The sequence below is a fragment of the Cyprinus carpio genome, chromosome B18 (genome assembly GCF_018340385.1).
Source record: "Cyprinus carpio isolate SPL01 chromosome B18, ASM1834038v1, whole genome shotgun sequence".
NCBI classification, from domain to species: domain Eukaryota; kingdom Metazoa; phylum Chordata; class Actinopteri; order Cypriniformes; family Cyprinidae; genus Cyprinus; species Cyprinus carpio.
In genome coordinates, this window is record NC_056614.1 from 24,120,093 (window position 1) to 24,146,746 (window position 26,654).

General features: G+C 33.8%; 2 protein-coding genes and 3 long non-coding RNA genes across 7 annotated transcripts in view; 2 read left to right on the forward strand and 3 right to left on the reverse strand.

The window, feature by feature from the left end:
• Positions 1-512: 512 nt before the first annotated feature.
• Positions 513-2,011, forward strand: LOC109072478. Of its 2 annotated transcripts, XR_006157149.1 has the most exons (3): positions 513-654; positions 838-879; positions 1,330-2,011. It is a non-coding gene; the product is annotated as an uncharacterized LOC109072478 (long non-coding RNA). The 2 variants fall into 2 exon arrangements; XR_006157150.1 differs by lacking the exon at positions 838-879 and having other exon boundaries at positions 542-654.
• Positions 2,012-2,829: 818 nt separating this feature from the next.
• Positions 2,830-4,944, reverse strand: LOC109072479. Its single transcript, XR_006157012.1, has 3 exons — positions 4,886-4,944; positions 4,692-4,764; positions 2,830-3,374 (listed from the first exon to the last, which is right to left on the reverse strand). It is a non-coding gene; the product is annotated as an uncharacterized LOC109072479 (long non-coding RNA).
• A 1,014-nt stretch (positions 4,945-5,958) lies between these two features.
• On the forward strand, positions 5,959-7,532 carry LOC109072477. 2 transcript variants are annotated; one of them, XR_006157151.1, is made up of 3 exons: positions 6,049-6,208; positions 6,360-6,401; positions 6,851-7,532. It is a non-coding gene; the product is annotated as an uncharacterized LOC109072477 (long non-coding RNA). The 2 variants fall into 2 exon arrangements; XR_002014698.2 differs by lacking the exon at positions 6,360-6,401 and having other exon boundaries at positions 5,959-6,208.
• On the reverse strand, positions 7,523-12,718 carry dnaaf4 (dynein axonemal assembly factor 4). The gene is made up of 9 exons (XM_019088708.2): positions 12,546-12,718; positions 12,316-12,463; positions 12,099-12,229; positions 10,339-10,552; positions 9,265-9,395; positions 9,069-9,178; positions 8,306-8,459; positions 8,132-8,237; positions 7,523-7,796 (listed from the first exon to the last, which is right to left on the reverse strand). Exons 1-9 carry the CDS (start codon positions 12,666-12,668, stop codon positions 7,696-7,698), a joined length of 1,218 nt encoding a protein of 405 aa, XP_018944253.2. The 5' UTR covers positions 12,669-12,718; the 3' UTR covers positions 7,523-7,695.
• A 4,122-nt stretch (positions 12,719-16,840) lies between these two features.
• Positions 16,841-26,654, reverse strand: part of LOC109102915 (potassium/sodium hyperpolarization-activated cyclic nucleotide-gated channel 4-like) — a 47,731-nt gene continuing 37,917 nt past the window's right edge. The window contains exons 6-9 of the mRNA XM_042743624.1: positions 20,327-20,444; positions 20,231-20,248; positions 18,473-18,558; positions 16,841-16,993 (exon numbers count right to left, since the gene is read on the reverse strand). Of these exons, the coding sequence (XP_042599558.1) occupies positions 16,841-16,993; positions 18,473-18,558; positions 20,231-20,248; positions 20,327-20,444 (375 nt within the window). The remainder of the gene's footprint in view (positions 16,994-18,472; positions 18,559-20,230; positions 20,249-20,326; positions 20,445-26,654) is intronic.

The window sequence follows — 26,654 nt, forward strand, 5'->3', positions numbered from 1 at the left end:
GGACACTTCACAAATAAACCATGCCTGTTAACAAGCCAGTTTTTTTAACAACAAAAACATGCTCACTTTCTCCAGAATAGTATTAAAACAAAAGAAAATGGAAACACTTATGAAAAAAGACAGGTTTGCAATCTTAACATTAGAAAATATGACACAGCAGGACATGCATACAAAATACTGAAGTGCTAAAGTTTGGTTAAAACATTTGTAGACATCTTTTGCATGACAGCACTTCAAAAACCCAACAAAGGGAAATACCATTGCCTTATATAGTGGCTGTCTTATTGTTTGTGGGCTTTAAACACTTTCGCTAGGTATCTGAGTAAATGAAAACACAATACTTACATTTCAATGTGAAGTCCTCCACAGAACTCTCACCTGCCTCTGAATATAAACACCTCGTCATATGCACGCAAGTGATTCTGTGCCATGATGTACACTTCATTTTCATGGGAAATGAAGGAGGCATTTGAAGTCGCTTTTTTGGAATTACGTCAGCCTTCGTCTTGACGCTGTGACGCAATCGCACTAAACATCAGCACTTCGGAGTCCATGCACTTAAGTTTGGGACACAGCTACAGTTAGACACAACTGCGGCAGCTCTTCATCAACGCTCATCTTTTACAGCAAGTCACAGGACATCGCATACAAACCGTAAGTTTTTAAGCATACCTAGCCCAGTATCAGACATACAGTACACTCTTTAAAACAAAGCTTCATTGCCATCTATGGTTTCATGAAGAATTGAATTAAGCTCTAAGAATTAAGAACTAAGATTACATGTTGCAGTAGAACCTGTTTTTTATTTTTATTTTTTATTTAATTTTTTTAATCTAGGCTACACAACTAGAGAAAACAGAAATAGGACCGACTTTTAAGGTAATCATCTTACTTAGCTAGTTGTGATTGTTGGTGTTTTATTAAGTGTTAATATTCTAATGTTAGCGAAAAGAAAATAACTTTAATATCAATCTGCAAATGTGACGACATACATCCGTTACAATCATTGATGGCATTTCCTTTTATGGATGCATATGGGTAGCAAAATTCAGACACCCCACCCTGCAAAAACTCATTTCAGGAAGGTAGTACCACCCTCAACATCGATTTAATTTTCATTTTGCACTAAATGTTGCACATATGTATGGGAAAATGTCAATTTAAATACAGTGCAATTTTACATATTGCATTACCATTTTGCATATTACATTTAAAATGTAATTTTGCTACCCATATGCTTCCATGCTCCTTAAGGCCTTGAGTCATCTTGAGTAAAACAGCCCCACCTTTAACGGAGCACATTCGTTTTAATTTTTTGTTTTTCAACAGATGACAAGTTGGGGGAGCCTGGATGAAGTGGGTGAAGCATGGTGGGAGTCGGCATATAAGCTGTTTCTTGAAAACGATCCAGTGAGAACGACTCTGAGTAATGTTGCTTATTATATAAGTGGCGATAACTGGGATGATTATGGATTCAGCCGTGACACACACGTTCCTCCAACTGGGGAATTCCGTGGTGTTTCTAGAAAGGCAATCTTGGTGGTGATTTCAAGAAAAAGGAGCATGGAGTGGGGTGACTGGAAGAAGTTACATGGGACAAGATCTGATACTGAACCTGAGGATCTAAACCACTCGGACAAGAGAGTTATAAACTGGATTACTGAAGAGATATATAACGAGGACGGGAGCCCAAAACCATTTAATAGATAGGCTGAAGAATATTAATGATAACGTTACTGAAAGAGCATTTGTAACTTTGAAAGAACCTTTACAGAATGGGATGAGTGTTTTTATTATAACCTTTCCTTTTATTATTCTTATTACTATATCCATCAGTTAATCAGATTGAGTATATGTTCTGCAACATAGACCCGAGTCTATAGTAATGATCAATTCTATTCATAATTAACTCAAGATCAAGGACTTGTTTTATCTTCGATTATATTAGGCAACTGATGTACTTCCAGCATTGTGCATGTGACTGCAATAAACATCCATTCAAAAAGGCAAATGTGGTTTTATTTGGAAAATGAATACTGTTAAGAAGAATATGATTCAAACATTTCTCCAGTCTTTTTTCAGTGTGGTTTCATATTAGGAACCAGTGTTAAACACATAACATGTTCATGTGCGCTCGTGTACTTTTCTGCAACCGTGATCCTAGCTTTCAGGAGCTATATGATCATGTGGTGCCTTGTATGATCTCACAAATCTTGTCTGAATCGGCTCGCAGGGCTGCGTTGTGTGGGTCGATTTCTAGAGCCGCCTGATAGTCCTGAAGACCTAAAATAAAATCATCAGAATGATATTGTGAAATACTTTCTGTATTTCAGGAAGGGACAGAGAACCAGAGTTATGTGGCATTCAGAAATCAATTGACAGTCTTTAAAATCCACTTTTTAATCGTGAATTTGAATTACATTTTTAGCAACAAGTAGTTGTAGTCATATACCTATTTATTTATGCTCATTTATTTTTCTTTTTTTATTATATGCCTTGCTGTTGTTGTATGTGTGCACTGAAAGCTTAAAAAAATCTTTGTGTGTGGTGTTAAAAATTGTCCTGTTAAAAAACAGTAAGTAACTGGCAGCACGGTTGCCAGCAAGTTACTGTTAAATTAACAGTGTCTTGGTGTTGTTGAAATTTACAATTTGTTACTGTTTTTGGAAATACAGCATAAACCTGTTATTTTATACATTAACAGTAAATTACTGTCAAAAGCATTAACAGTTAATTCATGTTTTTTTTTTTTTTTTTTGCACTTTTAACTGTAAACTACAAATATGTTATTATATTGAGAAATGGACTGCAAAGAAAAAAAGGTGGAATTATTTTTCTAGATATTTCTTTGATTTTATGAATTTCCCCTTAGCAGTCTTGCTATAAAACCATGTTTTAATACAACGTACAAATATAGCCTTTGAAACATTAAAAATGTAACACAATGCAGTGTAACTTCAAAATGTGCTTTATTAAAACTTGAAACCTTGAAAAAAAAGTCCACTTTAATCTCAAAATAATCTCAAAATTAGTGGCTGATGCAAGTGGAGTGACTAAAATTTAAGCCTCAGAATAAACTTTCGTTTAACTGAATAAACAAAACATTTACATAACATTATAAAAAATTGTGCGACTAACACACTAAAAGCATGTTTTTGTCATGTGTGAAGAGTATGTGTAAGGTGTGTATGTGTGTATGTTAGTGGATGAGTGAGTTCACTTATATGAAGTCCCACTCAAAGTCCATTAGTTTCTTAAGTAGACTGGCAACCCGAGTGCTGACTGATTTCTTTTTGTGGCCGACCTTCCCTGTCCGCTTTGATAGGACTTGTCCACCCTTGGTGCCTTTTTCAGGATTTATTCCAATTAAGTGCCTGAAAAACAAATGCATACATTCAGAATTAGTGTGGGTAAAATTTTACATAACGAGAATGTGAATAGAAATTATCATATGAACCAATTTCTCATTTAGTTTGAAAAGTAAATGTGACTGGTTGACATCATAAACTGACTGCATGACTTCAATGATACTCTGAACGACTGAAGATGGAAGCAATAACTTAGCCTGTAATTTCAGATAAAAGAGAGCAAGATTCTTCAAAAATAATGTCTCATCGATATTTTCTGGACTAACCTCCAAATTCTCACTATTTCCAACTACACCAGTATGTTCTCCTGTCATCATATCACTGTCAATATCTTGAAAGCTTTCAGCTTCAGTCACAAGTGATGTGGCAACAATGGATTCACTTAGGTTTACCTCTGCTGAATTTTTATGTTTCCTTGATACGTGAGAGGTAAAGGTGGATATCACTGAAAATGATTGATCACACTGCTTAAAGTGACTGCATGTCACTCTTCGTCCCTCTTTAATGTGGACTTTAAGATGGGAATTAGTTAGTGTATCACATGTGGCACTACACAAGTCAACATGGCATGCAAGGTCTACTGCTGGGTACAAATGTGATCTAGGCACCACCACACACTCATTGGGGTGTCTGTAAAGATTTCAAAGCTGCTAATTTTGCAAATTTCCTGTTACAGTCCTGGATGCAACAATGAAGAAACAAGTTAGGGGTATTGCTGTGAATCATCATGTGCTTCACATAGACCACTGGAGTACTGCATTGCTGCCCACATAACTGACACGCAAACATGCTGACAAGTCAAAATGGACATTCTTTGGGCACGAAAAAACTCAAAAAATCTCAACAACAACAACAAAAAAAATCTCCACCGAAATAAAACGGCCTTTGGCCTACTGTACTGGGCAAAGTAATATTACAATACAAACCAACAACACTAAAAATTTGAACAGGAATTATTCTTACTAGTATTATATTGCGTAACTTATTCTATCAAGCTAACTTGGATCGAAGCAATCCAAAATACAGCCAACATTAAAGAAACAAAGCAGCTACACTAGTAAAGTAAAACTTCCCTCAGAATACAGTTATGAACAAATTAGAACAAGCTTACCCAAATTTGCAAGCACAACGTTATCGAAATCAACGTTTTGTCTAATATACACTATTAGGCAATAAATGAAAAGATTGCAAGCTAAAATTAGCAAACGAGATGACGATCATTTCAGCATGTTACGTTACAGATACATCAATATTACTTCGTTGCTATTGTGTTAAAGGCTTACTTTGCAGAAGAGTTTATATATCACGTTTGATTGAACTCACCTTGTAATCGGGGAATATCTGAATCAATCCAGCTCCACTCTATGACGCCGTTGGCACGTTGACAGGTTTAGCACTGAAATGGACGTATAAAAGTTACAACCTGAGCATCCACTATTATCACAGTTATTTGCACAGTTATCTGCAATTGCAAACGTGTATTTTGTGTAAAAGGAGCAAGGCAAAGGTGCACTCACCGGTTAAATCACAATATAAAGACGGATGAAAATCCGCATGTGCTCGCTGCAGCTTTCTGTTTCTGTTCTAAAACGGTTGGTGAAATAATAAAAAGTAATAAAAATAATAATAAAATAATAAAAATAATAAAAAGTAATGCACTGCTTTTTAACATAACAGGATTATACTGTTAGAATTTTGACATAAATTAACAGCAATTTTAACAGATATGTTGTAAATGGTTGTAAAAAGTACTTTCTATTATGTATAGAACAATTTGTTTTAATGTGTAAAAAAGTATTTACAGGACAAACAAATAAACATATAAAAGAATGTTTTCTGAAAAAAATTATAAGCTACATGAAAAAAATTAACAATGTACATAAGCACTTTTCTTTTATTTACACATGTGAATATGCAAAACAAAAATACAAAATGTACAGAAAGTACTCAGGCTTATTTACGAATAAATTGCACACAAAAAATGAGTAATGTATACCATTTATGCATTTCATTTTTAACTTGCATCACACAAATAAACTACAGAAATTAGGTTGTTTCATTGACAATATGACATTTAAAAAATACATTGGAAAAAACTGTGATGAACTCATTTTTTCCCACTGTTTTCTCTTGGCTAATGAAGAATGTATTTGTTTGAGTTTGATGTCCTCCCTGTCCACTCGCTCCCTCACCTGTCTCAGGACACTTCACAAATAAACCATGCCTGTTAACAACAAAAACACATGCTCACTTTCTCCAGAATAGTATTAAAACAAAAGAAAATGGAAACACTTATGAAAAAAGACAGGTTTGCAATCTTAACATTAGAAAATATGCACACAGCAGGACATGCATACAAAATACTGAAGTGCTAAAGTTTGGTTAAAACATTTGTAGACATCTCTTGCATGACAGCACTTCAAAAACCCAACAAAGGGAAAGACCATTGCCTTATATAGTGGCTGTCTTATTGTTTGTGGGCTTTAAACACTTTCGCTAGGGATCTGAGTAAATGAAAACACAATACTTACATTTCAATGTGAAGTCCTCCACAGAACTCTCACCTGCCTCTGAATATAAACACCTCGTCATATGCACGCAAGTGATTCTGTGCGAAGATGTACACTTCATTTTCATGGGAAATGAAGGACGCATTTGAAGTCGCTTTTTTGGAATTACGTCAGCCTTCGTCGTGACGCTGAGACGCAATCGCACTAAACATCCGCACTTCGGAGTCCATGCACTTAAGTTTGGGACACAGCTACAGTTAGACACAACTGCGGCAGCTCTTCATCAACGCTCATCTTTTACAGCAAGTCACAGGACATCGCATACAAACCGTAAGTTTTTAAGGATACCTAGCCCAGTATCAGACATACAGTACACTCTTTAAAACAAAGCTTCATTGCCATCTATGGTTTCATGAAGAATTGAATTAAGAACTAAGAATACATGTTGCAGTAGAACCTTTTTTTTAATTTTTTTATCTAGGCTACACAACTAGAGAAAACAGAAATAGGACCGACTTTTAAGGTAATCATCTTACCTAGCTAGTTGTGATTGTTGGTGTTTTATTAAGTGTTAATATTCGAATGTTAGCGAAAAGAAAATAACTTTTACATCAATTTGCAAATGTGACGACATACATCCGTTACAATCATTGATGGCATTTCCTTTTATGGATGCATATGGGTAGCAAAATTCAGACACCCCACCCTGCAAAACTCATTTCAGGAAGGTAGTACCACCCTCAACAGCGATTTAATTTTCATTTTGCACTAAATGTTGCACATATGTATGGGAAAATGTCAATTTAAATACAGTGCCATTTTACATATTGCATTGCCATTTTGCATATTACATTTAAAATGTAATTTTGCTACCCATATGCTTCCATGCTCCTTAAGGCCCTGAGTCATCTTGAGTAAAACAGCCCCACCTTTAACGGAGCACATTCGTTTTAATTTTTTGTTTTTCAACAGATGACAAGTTGGGGGAGCCTGGATGAAGTGGGTGAAGCATGGTGGGAGTCGGCATATAAGCTGTTTCTTGAAAACGATCCAATGAGAACGACTCTGAGTAATGTTGCTTATTATATAAGTGGCGATAACTGGGATGATTATGGATTCAGCCGTGACACACACGTTCCTCCAACTGGGGAATTCCGTGGTGTTTCTAGAAAGGCAATCTTGGTGGTGATTTCAAGAAAAAGGAGCATGGAGTTGGGTGACTGGAAGAAGTTACATGGGACAAGATCTGATACTGAACCTGAGGATCTAAACCACTCGGACAAGAGAGTTATAAACTGGATTACTGAAGAGATATATAACGAGGACGGCAGCCCAAAACCATTTAATAGATAGGCTGAAGAATATTAATGATAATGTTACTGAAAGAGCATTTGTAACTTTGAAAGAACCTTTACAGAATGGGATGAGTGTTTTTATTATAACCTTTCCTTTTATTATTCTTATTACTATATCCATCAGTTAATCAGATTGAGTATATGTTCTGCAACATAGACCCGAGTCTATAGTAATGATCAATTCTATTCATAATTAACTCAAGATCAAGGACTTGTTTTATCTTCGATTATATTAGGCAACTGATGTACTTCCAGCATTGTGCATGTGACTGCAATAAACATCCATTCAAAAAGGCAAATGTGGTTTTATTTGGAAAATGAATACTTTTAAGAAGAATATGAATCAAACATTCTTTTTTCAGTGTGGTTTCATATTAGGAACCAGTGTTAAACACATAAGATGTTCATGTGCGCTCGTGTACTTTTCTGCAACCGTGATCCTAGCTTTCAGGAGCTATATGATCATGTGGTGCCTTGTATGATCTCACAAATCTTGTCTGAATCGGCTCGCAGGGCTGCGTTGTGTGGGTCGATTTCTAGAGCCGCCTGATAGTCCTGAAGACCTAAAATAAAATCATCATCAAAGAGAACCAGAGTTGTGTGGGATTCACAAATCAAATGACAGTGTCTTTAAAATCCCTTTTTTAGTCGTGAATTTGAATTACATTTGTAGCAACAAGAATGCAGAATTGTTTCAAATGTAACTTTTAGATTATGAACAGTGGCCAAATAACTCAGAATCATAACAGAGGCCATTGAAATTCTAACTCAAGAATGTCATATTTTTATAACAGTGATTTCAGTGCAAAGATTTCTCTATACAATATTACTCTGTATTTATAAGACTGCAGAGGTTGATGTGTTTTGCATGAAAGCAGAATAACTGATGATCCTGTACCTTCCACATAAAGCTCAAGCTCACAGAATGCTGTTCCGCGCCTCACGTGAGCCTTCAGTCGAGCCGAAGCGTTTGCAGCGACCGCAGGCTTCAGTAACTCAAGGGCCTGTGAAAGTTCACGTGTGTTAATGTGAAGAGAATCAGTGCGCTTCCACAGAAACACTGAAAACTGACCTGAGAGCTGTCCTCAATGGCTTTGTGGAGATTTCTCAGTTTGAGATGACAGGCCGCTCGGTTAGAAAACAAAGCCGGGATCTTCCGGTTGAGTTTTATGGCGAGATTATAAGCGTTGACGGCAGCCTGGTAGTTTCCTGACATGAACAATTTACTGCAGGAAAAGAGGAAAAAGTGTTTATGATATTTAATGCTGTTTTGTTTAAATAAATGACACTTGCTTTGATATTTTATTAATTACATTCAGACATTTGTACCGCACCTGTACACGACCATTCAACAGTTTGGGGTTAGCAAGAAATGAATGCTTTGATTTAAAAAGGATGCATTAAATTGATTAAAAGTTACAAAATATTTATATGTCAAACAAATGCTGTTCTTCTGAACTTCTATTCGTCAAAGAATCCCGAAAAAAAAAAATGCATCTTGTTTCTACGAAATATTAAACTTTCTTGAGCAGCAAATCAGCATTTTAGAACGATTTCTGAAGACTGGAGTAAAGATGCTGAAATTCAGCTTTGATCACAGAAATAAATTACACTTTACCATATATTCATATAGAAAACAGCTATTTTAAATAGTAATATTATTTCATTTTTTACTGTATTTTTAATCAAATAAATGCAGTCTTGGTGAGCAGAACAGACTTCTTTTAAAACATTAAAGATCTTACCAACCCCAGCCTTCTGAACATATAAAACACTACAAAATGTCAGCAAGTAAAGTTGGAGTAATTCATTTTTGGGTGATCTGTGAAACTCACTCGCCCTTCTCTTTCAGCCAGTCTGGGTTTCTCTCGTCCTCTCTCAGGTCGTCCAGTTCGGCCAGATCTGTGTCCACTGCTCTCCTGGCCTCCGCCTGCTTCTTCAACCACTGCTCACACACACACGGACACAATTAGACTCTCAATATTACAAACCGTTTTAGTGATAATCTACCATTTGTAAAGCAGATCTGACCTCCTCCTCCTCCGGGACGCGGGACTCTCTCAGCGCGGTGGGAAACACTCGTGGAGTGAAGCTGATCTGAATGCAGCCAGCTGATCTGGGAGCAGGCAGATCTTTTGCTGTCTGTTTTCTGCTTCTCTGACCTAGCAGGAAAATACAAGAGCTTAGTCGAAACTTTGTGACCTACATTTTTTTATTCAAAAATGTGTGTCCCTGCTGCACATAAGCAGTCATAAGTAGCACAGGTATATTTATAGCAATAGCCAACAATACATTGCATGGCTCAAAATTATACATTTTAGTCATTCAGCAGATGCTTTTATCCAAAGTGACTTGGATAAATCAAAGCAATCAAAATCAACCAAAGAGCAATGATACTAGTGCTATAACAAGTCTCAGCTTAATGCAGTACACGGAGCAAGTTTTTTTTATTTATTTTTTATTATATAATAAATAAAAAACAAAACAGAAAGAATAGAGCAAGCTAGTGTTAGAGGCCTTTTTTTGCTTTTTGTTAATTGTATAATAAATAAAAAGAAAACAAATAGATAGAATACAAAAAGATTAGAGAATCTAGTGTTAGTAAATGAATAGAGTGCAAGTCTAAAAGTTTTTTTTTAATGAATAGAATTAGAATAGAGAGTGCTAGAGGGTTGAAATCATTAGGATATTAAGTAAAGATCATGTTCCATGAAGATATTTTGTAAGTTTCCTACCGTAAATATATCAAAACTTAATTTTTGATTAGTAATATGCATTGCTAAGAATTCATTTGAGCAACTTTAAAGATGATTTTCTCAATATTTTGATTTTTTTGCACCCTCAGATTCCAGATTTTCAAATAGTTGTATCTCAGACAAAAATTGTGCGATCATAACAAACATCAATGGAAAGCTTATTTAAAAATGACCCTAATATGACTGGTTTTGTGCTCATGGTCACGTATTATATACTATATTTTGACTGCTTCTTTACAGTGTTTCAAAAACGAGGAACGCAATCAAAGAAGCGAGCATCATGTGAGGTCCTGAGAAGAACAGTGTAACATTAGATCTGTTACGGAGCACGGAGTGAACGTGTGTTTACCTGATGTAGTGTCGCCAGTGTTACGCATCAGTGTGACAGTTTTCTGATTAACCGGCTGGTTGTCCTGCGGCCCAGTTCCCCGTGTTTTTTGCTGGTTTTCCTTTTCTTCCGCTGTTTTTCTCTGCGTTTCTCTCCAGAAATCCAGCTCTGCCGTAGCTCTTGCGCATTCTTCATCCTTCATCTTCTGAATCCTGTCCCGCTCCTTGTTCTCAAGCTAAACACAGCCAGAGAACTCAACAGACAGCATTCAAATACATCAGCAATCATTCTGCATATATATAGCAGAAATCAGCATGTGCATTGATTCAAAAACAGGTAGATCAAGAATAAATCTTTAACCCCTTAACTGCCACCTGTGTGACGCATGGCGCTCTTTTTTTTGTTGTGCTTTTTCTCTAAAATCTTTTAGTAATCATCATAAATTAAAGCTTAGAAGCCCAAGATTCATCCTGTTAAAACCATTTTGAAATCGGACATTGCGTTACCATGGAAATGGTATCTTATGGCGGTCTCCTCCCCCTTAGTAGGCGGTGTCAAGTGTCATATTACAAAATGCATTACGGTCTTTTAGAATCAAAACTTTTTTATAATTTTGGCAACAAACATATCATTTAGAAAGGTCTGAGTCTCAGGATTCCATATTTGGTGGTTATTTTGAGTATTGAAGTAAAATTGACAGAGAAATCTAGGGAAAAATTCATTAAGCAAAATTCAAAGGAGTTTTGGTGGCTCCCGGTGGCTGTTTGTGGTATGACGCCCTAAATAAAATCTCACAGGAACCTCAATTATTTTCATATCAACTTCAAATTTGGAACATAACTAATTTAGACACAAGGCTTTAATTTTATACCAATTTTAGAGTAAAACCTGCTTTGTAAAATGTTTATAATAAATAAAATAAAATTAATATAGCACATTTTATTTACAGTCCTTTTAAACTTTTTGAAAAAAATTCCACTTTTGCCAAAATCTGCTAATTTTCTTCTTTAAAAAGAGACCAACCTTAGGTCTATATTCCAAAGTGTTTATAAAATACAACAATTTAAGTTTGGATAGTGCACTTTAATGCCTATTTTAAAAAATGGGGGGTGACATTTAAGGGGTTAAATAATCTTTATTTGACCCTCTAACTCTAGCACTCTCTATTCTAATTCTATTCTTAAAAAATTATAATAATAACTTGCCCCTCTGGACTCTATTTATTTACTAACTGCTTGCTTTCTTAAAAAAAAAAAAAAAATCACTAGCTTCTCAACTCTTTTTGTATTCTATTTGTTTTCTTAATTTATTATTAGTGCTGTCAAACGATTAATCTCATCCAAAATAAACGTTTATGTCTACATAATATATGAGTGTGTACTGTGTTTATTTATTATGCATATATTATTATATTTTCCGTTATATAAAAATATAGTTACTATATAAACACAACATATTTTTCTTAAATATATACATGCAGGTGTATTTATATATACATAATAAGTATACACAGTACACACACACACATATATTATTATGTAAACAAAAATTATTTGACAACACTATTTATTATATAAAAAACTAAAAATTATACACTAAATAACACTGTTTTCGACTAGTTTATTCTCTTTAATCATCATTACGGGGGAAAAATGCATGAAAACAAGCTTAATTTTCTTTATACAAAGCAAAAGTTCAATGTAAGACACCAGAACTTTTAAGGTAGTGTCCTTTATGACTGTGTAAAAGCATTAAATGTGAGATATTAAACACTTTTTGACCTTCATCATGGTTTCCAGAGCATATTTCTTCTCCTGTTGGATCCTGGCAGCTTTGGCTTTAGACTTTTCTGCTTCTTTCTGCTGAACTTTGAGAACGGCTTGTTCTCGAATCTGCTTCTGTTTGTCTTTATCTTTGGAATAAAAACATATATGCATCAAGAACAGCATTTTCAGCACATTTGTATGCTGTGACAGAATGAAAGCTCTCCTATCTTACCGATGTTTGTGAAGAGCTGCTCCCATGATTCATCTCTCCTCTTCTGCAGAGTGAACACTGCAACCCCGTTTCCAATCCTGGCTTCACTTCTCTCCTCATTTATTGACCCGAATAAGAAGACCTCGAAGAGAAACGGGGGGAAACTCACCTGCAGGAGCATTCAGAACACATGAAGACGAGTATCGTGTTTCTCCGGGATAAAGTTTCACATTTAACGCTCCAAACCTCACCTTCAGATACTCATCTGTGCAGATGACATGGACGCTGGCGGGTTTCACTCCTTTTAAAGGCACGCTGATGTAAACTGTGTTCTGGTTTTGTGTCCATGTGTGATCTTTTACTATCAGCGGCATCTCCGACTCTCTCCTCAGAGAAACGTAAACACTGGTTGCTACAACGTGACGGTGGTTGCTAAGGGGCGGGGCGATGGATGGATGGCGGTCCGTCATTTCCGGTTTCAACAAGTCGTTTTTCTTCAGCTTTTTCTCTCAAAACTTTCATAATATATAAAATAAAGTAAAAAACAATGAAATCTATAATAAAATAAACAACGCATAAACTATTTTAAATATTAAAATGGAATAATATAATTAAAAACATAGTTAAATACATCTGCATATCCAAATGATAAGCAGTATAATTTAATTAAAAATACATTTTAGAAAAAGAAAAACAATTTGTTCGAAGTTATTACGTTACATTATCTGTATTTATAAGTGCTGCTTAATTGAATTACATTTATCTTCAAAAAACCCTTCATAAATACATAATCTCATATATAAAAACAATTTGTTCGAAGTTATTTATATATAATATATATATATATAATATATTATATCTCTATATATATATATACACAGTACAGGTCAAAAGTTTGGAAACATTACTATTTTTAATGTTTTTGAAAGAAGTCTCTTCTGCTCATCAAGCCTGCATTTATTTGATCAAAAATACAGAAATATATTGTGAAATATTATTACAATTTAAAATAATTGTTTTTAAATGTATTATACTTTAAATTATCATTTATTTCTGTGATGCAAAGCTGAATTTTTAGGATCATTATCACATGATCCTTTAGAAATCATTCTTAAATATGATGATTCATTATCAAAGTTTGGAAACAGTTCTGCTGCTTAATATTTTTTCAGAAACATGTGATACTTTTTTAGGATACTTTGATGAATAAAAAAAAAGAAACTATGTTTTTAAAATATAAATATTTTGTAATAATAATATACACCTACTGGTCAGTAATTTGGGGTCAGAAATTTTTTTTTCTTTTTTTTTTAAATAAAATCAATACTTTTACTTCAGCCAAGGATGTGGTTAAAAATTGATAAAAAGTGATAGTAAAGAAAATATATTATTAGAATATATATTATTAGAATTTTTTATTTATTTTGAATAAATGCAGTTCTTTTAACCTTTTATTCATCAAATATATTAGACAGCAGAAATGTTTCCATACACTCATAATAAATCAGAATATTAGAATGATTTCTAAATGATCATGTGATAGACTGGATGTTACATGTGACACTGAAGGCTGGAGTAATGATGCTGAAAAATTCAGCTTTGCATCACAGGAATAAATTATTTTTTTAAAAGTATAATTCAAATAGAAAACTATTATTTTAAGTTGTAATAATATTTTCACAAATATTACTGTTTTTTTTCTGTATTGTTGATCAAATAAATGCAGGCTTGATGAGCAGAAAAGAGTTCTTTCAAAAACATTAAAAATAGTAATGTTTCCAAACTTTTGACCTGTACTGTATATATAAATTATTATTATTATTATTTTGCTTAGTATTATCACTAGGAATCGCATTCATTATCTAAAAAAAAACTCTTTCCTTTTTAAAAAAAATAATTCAGAGTGCACAATGTACAATTAACTATGTTTGCTAAAATGATTGTTTAGAATTAATTTGATACGTTTTTGTGAGTAAACATCATTCTATATAAAACATATCAGAGCTGTGCATCACTTCAGTAAAATTAACTGACATTACATAGACAAAAATATATTTTTAAAATCAGTTTTATTAAACACAATTCAAAGTGAGCCTGAAATAGTTTAATAATACACTTGAATTATGGCTTCTCTATTAAACAAGAGAAGAACACAGAGGAATATGAGTCACAACACACAAGACAAACTTAATTTACTGTACATTCAGTAAACTGTATGCACTGGACCAGCTTTGTTTTGAGGATTGCACAAATTTATTCACTTCATATTGTTCGTTACTTACGGTTTATTGGCTCTGTACATTCATCATCCAGTTATAAAATTAATATTTTCACCGCATATGTGTGTGTACATGATACACTTCACAATACCATCAGCTCAGGATCTAAACACCATATTTAAAAAATAAAAACATGTAAGGCACCAGGGGTCAATAGTCAAATGTGGCCAATTATACAATAATTGCTCCTAACATTATTTTGTCCTTCAGACACATTCTCACTCACATTCTAACATTTGTCATAACAAGTGCTTTTTTTAATAAATAAAAAGAACAGATCCGTCATGGTGAGTAAACACTCAAGCGTACTCAGTGCAACGGCATCTTTAGAGCAAAATGTGTGGAAACATCTGGAAAATCAAACAGCAGAGTGCAAGACATGAAGTTTACATTCACGACGCCACTATGTTTCCCAACTTGATGGAAGACGATATTCTCTGAGGAGCGGCACACAAAACACAAAACAAGGGAACGTGTGACGTTACAACGGCACATCCAAACTGAATCAACACGGATGTAACTGGATTTAAAAATGTTCTAAATGAAAAAAAAAATATGCATTTGAGATGATATATGGGTGAATCTAACAAAAACATGTTCAGGTAATGCATCCACACAGAGCTTTTTTCATACATTTTTAATTAATTAATTAATTAATTTAAATTTGTTTCCAAGTATTAAAATGTTTATTTTCTCTAATCAATATTTACTGTATTTTATTTTAATGTTTTAATTTAAATTTTTATTTAATTTATAATTTAATATTTAATTTAATTTAATATTTAATTTAATTTAATATTTAATTTAACATTTTATTAAAATTTAATTAAAAATTTAATTAAAATTTTTATTTACAATTTAATTTAATTATTTCCTTTGGAGTGAATTATGACCTGCACATCTTTTTTGTCTTGTTTTTGTATTTTTTGATTTTGTGAGATTCAAAATGCAGCTAAATATAAAATGAAAACAGAAAAACTAAAACGAATTTAAAAATTAACTTAATACAGCACATTGAATATTTCTGCCTCATTGCAGATTGTTTTTACATTTATACATTCACACACACACACACTATGTTTATGTTTTAATTGTCTTATTCATTGTACTTTCTTTGAGCTTTTTTAATGTTTATTTACTCTAATCAATATTTACTGTATTTTATTTTTTATTGTTTTAATTTAATTTAAAAATTTAATTCATATTAAAAAATGTAGGTTAATGTAATATGGATTTAAAATTTCAACAGAATGCTTTTAATTTCAATTTGAATTTAACATTGTTTGCTTTAAACTTATTTAATTTATTGTCAAAATGGTTAATTAAAAATGTTCATTTAAAAGGAATTTTCATTTGAAAATTACTTTAATTTACAATGTAATTTAACTACCATTTAATGTTAACGTTCATGTAAAAATTAATTTAAAATTTCATTTAAAATGTAATTTAACTTAATTTAATTATTTACTTTGGAGTGAATTATGACCTGCACATCTTTTGTTTTGTTAGGGGTGTTGTTTTTAAGTATTATGTATTTTTTTTTTTTTTTTTTTTTTTTTTTTTTTTTAGTTTGATTAATGAATTTGCATTGAGTTAAATATAAATGAATTTTTTTTGGTAGATGGATTGAATGTGATTGTTGATCATCTTTGTGCTATTTCATGCATTCATGCCCAGAAATACTGCCTTCAAGTAAACAAACCTCCTCAAATCTTGGCCAAACATAGACCAAGTAACGAAAGCAGCATATAACGAACTTACAAAAGTCTGCGGAAGTGCATCACAAAGATTCACACTTGTTCTCTGCTGCGGTGGGGGGGGGGTATTCAAGACTTGTACTTCATTTGGCTCATACAAACAAGCATCCTGCTCAAGCTGTTTTTGAAAAAAAAAAAAAAAAAAAAAAAAAAAAAAAAAAAAAAGAGCAATGAGAAGGAACAAAATGCAATATACCAGCACGTCCAGGAATATTGCTCACTAAGACTAAACTACATGCCTGCTAGGGACCCTCAACAGTTACACAAGACACATAATGATGATACTACAGTAAATACTCTACAGCTACATTCAGCGGGAAAGACCCAGTCATGTGAACTATGAAATGATCAGCATCTACAAAACCATATCAACTGAATGTTTGTGAAGCTTTCAGAGTAAAAATGAAGAAATGAAGGGCCCTTTCATGAGCACAGAAACACTTCTGCCACACGGATAAACCAGCTCAGACGAAGAGGAAGTGCTCCTTCTGTTCACAACTTTATTATTGCTCAAAGCGCCGTTATTGCCGCCCCTGCGGGCGTCTGCAGCTCAGACGGTGACTTCTTCAAGGCTTCGTTGTTGGCGTGAAGGACACCGTTGAGTTTTTCCACGCTGCTCTTCGTCTTTAGCTCATTGGCTTCAGTCTTGTTTTCTTCACAGTTCTGGTTTTGCGAGGGGACTCTTTTTCATGGTGGTGGTGTTTGGGTTGTTTGATTGCTTGATTTTATTATGTTTATTGAGAGAGATTTGTGCTCAACATTCGGGGCTGGATTTAACATCATGGACCGAAATCCTTACCAACTGGACTAGCTCTTTGGTTTCAGATTTTGAAGATTGGCATGCTCTCCTGGACCGTGGTCTGAAGTGCCTGACGTTTGTTGCGCCGGCTGCTAAGGGCCATGCCCGCAAATTTGGGTTTTCACTGTAATTAAACCCTGGTGTCGCGGTTGGAGCCCATTGTGATCTGGGCGGAAATCCGATTGAGGCTGGTTTTCGCATCTTCTGGTAAGGAGCCCCGTATGGAGAAGGCATCCGGTGTGGCATTCTGGGCTGGCCATAGCCACTGAACCAATGCGGGTGGCCAATATACGGGTTGGCCTACAGATTGGGTTGATATTGTCGGGCTTCTAGGGACGTGCGAGCTGTAATCAATCAAGCGACCGGATTGGACGCGCTATTAAAGTGATGGCGCGGCTCGGGTTTGGAGGTACGGCGCATATTCCAGGACGAGGAGAGAAAGATGTCGCCTGTTGAGGAAGAGACTTTATGTTTCATCGCGAATGCTCATATGCATCTCTGACCAAGAGCCGTATCATTGCAGCACATTAATATGCAATCTTTCTTTTCTTCTAGAGTGTTTTTTTCCTCACTTCCTAAAACACAAGGGAGGAGGCCTTCTCTACTGGTTCACAATAGTTGGGGTAGGCATAAAGAATTTTTTTTATTTTTTTACTGTTGTGATTACTTCTGGAATCTACATCCCAACGGATAGCCAGTGCATATTGTGATCAAAAATATGAGTAAAACCTGTGAAAAATAATTATAGTTTAAAAACAGCTGTTTTCCCTATGTGAACATCTGTTTAAACTGTAATTTTATTTTTTGTGAGGCGCCGGCTGTATTTTCAGCATCATTACTCCAGTCTTCACCGCTCGTCATCATGATCTTCAGAAATTATTCTAATTGGGGATGATGATTTGCTGCTTCGACTGAGAAAACATTATGGCAGCTATTCGATCAATGGTTGCAAAAACAGGTTGTGCCTGAATGTTGAAAACAGTTGTGCTGCACAATATTTTAGTGGAGTCCACATTTTTTTCCCAAAATTCAAAAGAACAGCATTTATTTTTGAATAGAATTTTTTTGTAACATTTTTATTGTATTTTTTGATTATTTTGTAAATGTTATTTTAGCTGATAATCTTACAGACCCCAGACCTTTCCATGCGGGCGGGCTGTATGTATTGGACAATAATATGTGTTATTTAAAACTTCTTAATCTACAATATTTAAGAAAGAGTTTAGTTATTAGTTCTGTTTTTTCAAACGCGATTGGCCAAATGCATGTGGTAATATGTGTGATTTATGGTGCAACTTTTGTTGCACGTCTATGGATGGAAACAAAACTTAACGGGAAAATACCTGTGTGCTTGACTTGCGTCTCTTTTTCTCTGCTCCTCCAAACAGCAGCCCAGGACTTCCTAAAAAATCCAGCCCACCTTCACCTCCTGCAAAATCACAAACTCACTTCAAATAAATTGATCATCGAAAGTATTTACCACTCAAACCTGGAAACTATCAAGGTCTAGAGCCCCACGGACACTTGAATAAACATAAAGCTCTTCATTTTAACATCATCATATAAGGGCTTGAGGACCACGTTGACAGTTTCTTATTGAGTTTGGGTGGGACCTATAGAAGGACTCGTTTCTGTTTTTTAATTAGCCAACATTCTTTAGATTACATCAGTGCGTCATCAAAAATGTGTTTCTTTGGTTTTTTTTCCTCATAAGACTGTGCATTTTTAAAGTGCATATCATTTATTTCATCATCTTTCACTAGTAAACTAGCAGCATATAGATGAAAAAGTTCAAAGCTAGTAGACATCAAAGTAAAAAAAAATAAAAAATTGGATTGCTGAAAATGCTACAAAAATTTCACATTTCATCAAACATTAGTTTTCATTTATCTTGTGTGGCTGCAACACAGGGCACAGCTGCAAAATAATGCCAAAGACATATTTTATTTTGTTTTATTTAAAAATATTAAAGATTCATTAAATAAAAAAATAAAAAAAAATTTTTTTACAAATTATTTTGAAAACAAATAATAGTCCGAAATCTATCTATCATCTATCATCTATCATCTCTCACTATCCATTTACTCTAACAAAGCCACCTTTCCTCTTTATATCCTTGCTTATTTTATTTGTATGTAAACTTTTTGTTGTGTTATTTTGCATATTTCTGCACTATAAATTGCACTACTCTATATCTTTATATACAAAATTGTATATGTGAGTGTGGCTTTTATATATACAGTATATATATATAAAAAACAGTAATATCGAATAATAAAATATATAATATAAATGTGCTGTCAAACGATTAATTCTTGATTAATCGCATCCAAATAAAAGTGTTTACATAGTGTGTGTGCTGTGTATATTTTTGTATACATAAATACACACACACGTGTTTTGAAAATATTTGTCTTTACATGTATATGTTCATATTCATATAAGTGTATATTATATATAAATATATTTAATATAATAAAACATTTCTTAATTACACAGCATGTGTATGTATATATACTAATAAAATCTACACCGTACACACAATTATGTAAACAAACACGTTTATTTTAGTGCTGACAGCACTATTAAATAATCTGTTTTGTTTTAAAAAAATGCCTTGCTTTGATTTTTATTAATTACATTCAGACATTTGTACCGACAACCTGATACAGGACACATCAACAGTTGGGGTTAGCAAGAACATGAATGCTTTGATTTGTAAAAGGATGCATTAAAAATTGATTAAAAGTTTTACCAAAATATGAATATGGTCAAACAAATGACTGTTCTTCTGAACTTCTACTCGTCAAAAGGAATCCCGAACAAAAATAAAAATGCATCTTGTTTTATACGAAAATATTAAACTTTCTTGAGAGCAAATCAGCATTCTTAGAACGATTTCTGAAGACTGGGAGTAAAGATTGCTGAACTTTCAGCTTTGATCACAGAAAGAAATTACAACTTGTACCATAGATTCATATAGGAAAACAGCTATTTTAAATAGTAATATTATTTCATTTTTTAACTGGATTTTTAATCAAATAAATGCAGTCTTGTGTGAGCAGAACAGACTATCTTGATTTAAAACAGTAAGATCTTACCAACACCCAGCCTTCTGACTATAAAACACTACAAAAAATGGTCAGCAAGTAAAGTTGGAGTAATTCTCATTTTTGGTGTGATCATGTGAAACTCACAGCGCCCTTCTCTTTCAGCCATGTCTGGGTTTCTCTCTCTCTCTCGAGGTCTGTCCAGTTCGGCCAGGATCTGGGTCCCAATGCTCTCCTTGGCCTCCCGCCCTGCTTCTTGCAAGCACTGCTCACACACACACGGAACAATTAGGACTCTCAATATTACAAACCGTTTTTAGTGATAATCGACCATTTTGTAAAGCAGATCTGACCTCCTCCTACCCCGGGACGCGGGTGTACTCTATCCGAGCACCGGGGGAAACACTCGTGGAGTGAAGCTGCTCTGAATGCAGCCAGCTCGATTCTGGGAGCATGGCAGATCTTTCTGCCTGTCTGTTTCCCTGCTTCTCTGGAACTAGCAGGAAAATCCAAGAGCTTAGTCGGAAACTTTGGGACCTACATTTTTTTATATATTTCACAAATGTGTGTCCCCTTACACCCGTACTGACATACGGCAGTCAGAAGTAAGCACAGGTTATATTTTATAGGCAATAGCCAAAATTACATTGCGCCGCTGGCTCAAAATTATAACATTTTTGTCATTCAGCAGATGCTTTTATCCAAAGTGACTTGGATAAATCCAAAGCAATCAAAACCAACCAAAGAGCGATGGATACTAGTGCTATAACAAGTGCTCAGCTTAGCTGCATTACAAGCGAGCAAGTTTTTATATTTTATTTTTTATTATATAATAAAATAAACAACCAAAACAGAAAGAAATAGGGAGCAAGCTAGTGTTAGAGGCTTTTTTTTTGCTTTTTTGGTATAATGCTATATAAATAACAAGAAAAACAAATAGAATAGGAATACAACAAAGATTAGAGACTCTAGTGGTTAGAATATGAATAGAGTGCAAGTCTAAAAGTTTTTGTTTTAATGACATAGAAATTATGAATAGAGAGTTGCTGAGAGGGTTGAAATCATTAGGATAATTAAGTTAAAGCTCATGTTTCCCATGACGATATTTTGTAATGTTTCCTACCTGAAATATATCACAACTTAATTTTTGTGATTAGTACTATGCATTGCTAAGAATGCATTTTGAGCCACTTTTTAAAGATGATTTTCTCCATATTTTGATTTTGTTGTGGGGGGGCACCCTTCAGAATTCACAGATTTTTCAAATAGTTGTATCTCAGACAAAAATTGTGCGCTCATAACAAGCATCACCCTATGGAAGCTTTATTTTAAAGAATGGACACCTACTATGATATGGTTTTGTGCCTTCATGGTCCACGTTTAGTATATACTATTATTTTGACCTGCTTCTTAACAGATGTGTTTCAAAAACGCGGCACACGCAATCAAAGAAGCAGAGAATCATGTTAGGTCCCTAGAAGAACAGGTGTACCATTAGCTCTGTACGGAGCACGGGACTGACTGTCGAACGTTTCTGGTGTTTACCTTGATTTAGGTGTCCGCCACTTGTTACGCATCAGTGTGTGGACAGTTTTCCTGATTACCCCGGCTGTTGTCCTGAGGACAAGTTCCCGTATGTTTTTTGCTTGTTTTCCTTTTTCTCTTCTTTTCTTCAGCTGTTTTTTCTCTGCGTTTCTCTCCAGGAAGCCAGCTCTTGGCGCTAGCTCTTTTGAGCATTCTATCATTTCTTCATACTTCATATTCTGAATCCTGTTCCGCTCCTTGTTCGCAAGCCGACACACAGGCCAGAGAAATCAAACAGCAGACAGCATCAAAATTACGATCAGCAATCATTCGGATATATATAGCAGAAAAGCAGCAGGTGCATTCGATTCAACAACAGGTCAGAATCAAGATATAAATCTTTACCCCCTTAACTGCCACCTGTGTGACGCATGGCGCTCTTTTTTTTGTTGTGCTTTTTTCTCCGCTCTAAAAATCTTTTCGTACATACATCATAAAATAAACGCTTAGAAGCCCAGAAGTCATCCCTGTTAAAAAAACCATTTTAAAATCGGGGGGGGGGACATTGCGTTACCATGGAAATGGTATCTTATGGCGGTATCCTCACCCTTCGTCGCGGTTGTCAAGTGTCATATTAATTACCAAAGGAATTACGGTCTTTTTTAGAATCACAAAACTTTTTATATAATCTTGGCAACAATCATATCATTAGAAAGGTTTGAATTCTCAGGATTTCCATATTGGTGGTTTATTTTGAAGTAATTGAAGTAAAATTGACAGAGAAATCTAGGGAAAAATTCATTCAGCAAAATTCACAAAGAGTTGTGGTGGCTCACAGGTGGCTGGTTTGTGCGTATGACGCCCTAACTAAAATTCCGACCACTAAGGAACATCAATTAATGTCAGATCAAATTCCAAATGTAGAACAGTAACTTAATTTAGACACAAGGCTTAATTTTTATTAACCAAGTTTAGAGGTCATAACCGGCTTTGTAAAAATGTTTAGAATCAATAAATTTAAAAAGTAATATCGCACATTTTATTTACAGTCCTTTTAAAAACTTTTTGAAAAAAAATCCACTTTGTTGTGCCAAATCTGCTAAGTTTCTTCTTTAAAAAGAAAAGAGACCAACCTGGTAGGTCTATATTTCCAGTGTTCTAAAATACTACAACCATTTAAGTTTGGCTTAGTGGACCCTTAATGCCTAATTTTAACAAAATGGGGGGTGGTTGACATTTAGGGGGTAGTTAAATAAATCTTTAATTGACCCCTCTAACTCTATCACTCTCTATTCTAATTCTATTCTTAAAACATTATAATAATAACTTGCCACTCTGGACTCTATTTATATTACTAACTGCCTTGCTCTTCTTAAAAAAAAAAAAAAAAAATCACTGCTTCTCAACTCTTTTTGTATTCGATTTGTTTGCTTACATTGATTATTAAGTGCTGTCAAAACGATTAATCTCATTCAAAAAATAAACCGTTCATGTCTACCATAACATATATGGAGGGTACTGTGTTTATTTAATTATGAATATATAATTATAATTTCCGTTATATAAAAATATAGTTACTATAATAAACACAACATATTTTTCTTAAATATATACTTGCACGTGTGTAATTTATACATACCATAATAAGGGATAAACATTACACACCCACACATATATGTATATATGTAAACACAAACCCTATTAATCATTGACAACACTATTTATTTATAAAAAACTAAAAATTATACCCTAAATAATCACTGTTTTTCGACACTGTTTATTCTTCTTTAATTAAAAAATCATCATTACGGGGGACAAAATGCATGAAAAAAGGCTTAAATTTCTTTATACCACAAGCAACAAGTGTCAATGTAAGACAACCATAACTTTTTAAGGTATTGTCCTTTGATGACTGTGTGTTAAAAGCATCAATGTGAGATATTACACACTTTTTTTGACCTTCATCATGGTTTTTCAGAGCTATATTTCTTCTCCTGTTGGATCCTTGCAGCTTTTGGCTTTAGACGTTTCGTTTTCCTCTGCTTCTGCGAACCAACTTTATTGAGAACGGCGTTCGTTTCTCGAATCTGCGTATGTTTGTCCTTATATCTTTAGGCAATAAAAAACATATATGCATCTAAGAACACAGCATTTTCAGCACATTTGTATGCTGTGAAAGACTGAAAAGCTCTCCTATCTCTTACCGGAGTTTGTGAAGACTTGCGCCCATGCATCTCTCTACTCCTCTTCTGCCAGAATGGTGAACACTGCAACCCCGTTTCCAATATCCTGCCTTCCTGTGCTTCCACTGTTCTCGTTCTCCTCACTCAAACTTTAATGCCCACCTACGAGGGAATAAGAAAACCGCTCGAATGAGAACAAACAAACGGGAGGGAACACTCACCTGCAGGAGCAATTTCAGAAGAACACTAAGGCGAGTATCGTGTTTCTCCGGGATAAAGTTTCACATTTTAAACGCTCCGCAACCTCACCTTCATATACGCCTCTGTGCAGATGACATTGACCGCTGGCGGGTTTCACTCAACTTTTCAAGGCACGCTGATGTAAACTGTGTTCTGGTTTTGTGTCCATGTGTGATCTTTTTACTATCAGCGGCATCTCCGACTCTCTCCTCAGAGAAACGGTAAAACACTGGTTGCTACAACGTGACGGTGGCTTGTGCTAAGGGGCGGGGCGATGGATGGATGGCGGTCTCCAGTCATTTTCCTGGTTTCAAACAATCGTTTTTCATTCAGCTTTTTCTCTCAAAACTTTTCATAACTATATAAAATAAAGTAAAAAACAATTGAAATCTATAATAAAATAAACAAAACGCATAAACTATTGTTTAAATGATTTAAAAATGGAATAATATAAATAAAAAACATAGTTAAATACATCTGCATATCCAAATGATAAGCAGTATAATTTAATTAAAAATACATTTTAGAAAAAGAAAAACAATTTGTTCGAAGTTATTACGTTACATTATCTGTATTTATAAGTGCTGCTTAATTGAATTACATTTATCTTCAAAAAACCCTTCATAAATACCAGAATATCATATATATATATATATATATATCTATATATAATATAGATATATATAGTATATATATAGATATAATAGAATATATATATATATACACAGTACAAGGTCAAAAGTTTGGAAACATTACTATTTTTAATGTTTTTGAAAGAAGTCTCTTTCTGCTCATCAAGCCTGCATTTATTTGATCAAAAAAATACAGAAAATATATTGTGAAATATTATTACAATTTAAAATAATTGTTTTTAAATGTATTTATACTTTAAATTATCATTTATTTCTGTGATGCCAAAGCGGAATTTTTAGGATCATTATCACATGATCCTTTAGAAATCATTCTAATATGATGATTCATTATCAAAGTTGGAAACACATTCTGCTGCTTAATATGTTTTTCAGAACATGTGATACTTTTTTTAGGATACTTTGATGAATAAAAAAAAGAAACTATGGTTTTTAAAATATAAATATTTTGTAAATGACTATATACACTACGCACGTTCAGTAATTTGGGGTCGAGTACTTTTTTTTGCTCTTTTTGTAAAGAAAATCAATACTTTTATTCAGCAAGGAGGTGTTAAATGAATAAAAAGTGATAGTAAAGCAAAATATCTTATTAGAATATATTATTAGAATTTTATTTATTTTGAATAAATGCCGTTCTTTTTTAACCTTTTATTCATCAAATATATTAGACAGCAGAACTGTTCCAACACTCATAATAAATCAGGAATATTAGAATGATTTCTAAATGATCATGTGATAGACTGGATGTTACCTGGGACACTGAAGGGCTGGGTAATGATGCTGAAAATTCAGCTTTGTTTGTGCCATCACAGGAAATAAATTATTTTTTTTAAAGTATATTCAAATAGAAACTATTATTTTAAAGTTGTAATAATATTTCACAATATTACTGTTACGGTTTTTCTGTATTTTTGATCAAATAAATGCAGGCTTTGAGGAGCAGAAAAGAGTTCTTTCAAAAACATTTTAAAAATAGTAGATGTTTCCAAACTTTTGACCTGTACTGTATATATAAATTATTATTATTTATTATTTTGCTTAGTAGGTATCACTATGGAATCGCATTCATTATCTAAACAAAAAACTCTTTCCTTTTTAAAAAAAAAATATTCAGAGTGCACAATGTACAATTAACTATGTTTGCTAAAATGAGTGTTTAGGAATTAATTTGATACGTTTTGTGAGTAAACATCATTCTATATCTAAAAATATCAGAGCTGTGCATTCACTTCAGTTAAAATAAACTGACATTACATAGACCAAAAATATAGTTTTTTTAAAAGTCAGTTTTATTAAAAACAATTCAAAGTGTGAGCCTGAAAGTTTTAATAATACACTTGAATTTATGGCTTCTCTATTAAACAAGAGAAGAACACAGAGGAATATGAGTCACAACACACAAGACAAACTTAATTTACTGTACATTCAGTAAACTGTATGCACTGGACCAGCTTTGTTTTGAGGATTGCACAAAATTTATTTTCACTTCATATTGTTGTCGTTACTTACTGTTGTTTTGATGGCTCTGGTACATTCATCATCCAGCATTATAAAATTAAATACGTTTTCACCGCCTACTTGTGTGTGTGACCATGATACACTGTTCACTAATACCATTTCAGCTCAGGATCTAAACCCCATCTTTAGAAAATAAAACATGTAAGGCACATCTGGGTGGGTCAACCTCGTCTGTCAAATGTTGTGCCAGGGATTTATACAATGTAATTTGCTCTCTAACATTATTTGTCCTTCAGGACACATTCTCACTCACATTCTAACATTTGTTCATAAACAAGTGCTTTTTTTTAATAAATAAAAAGAACAGATGCCCCGTCATGGTGAGTAAGTACACTCAAGCGTACTCAGTGCAAAACG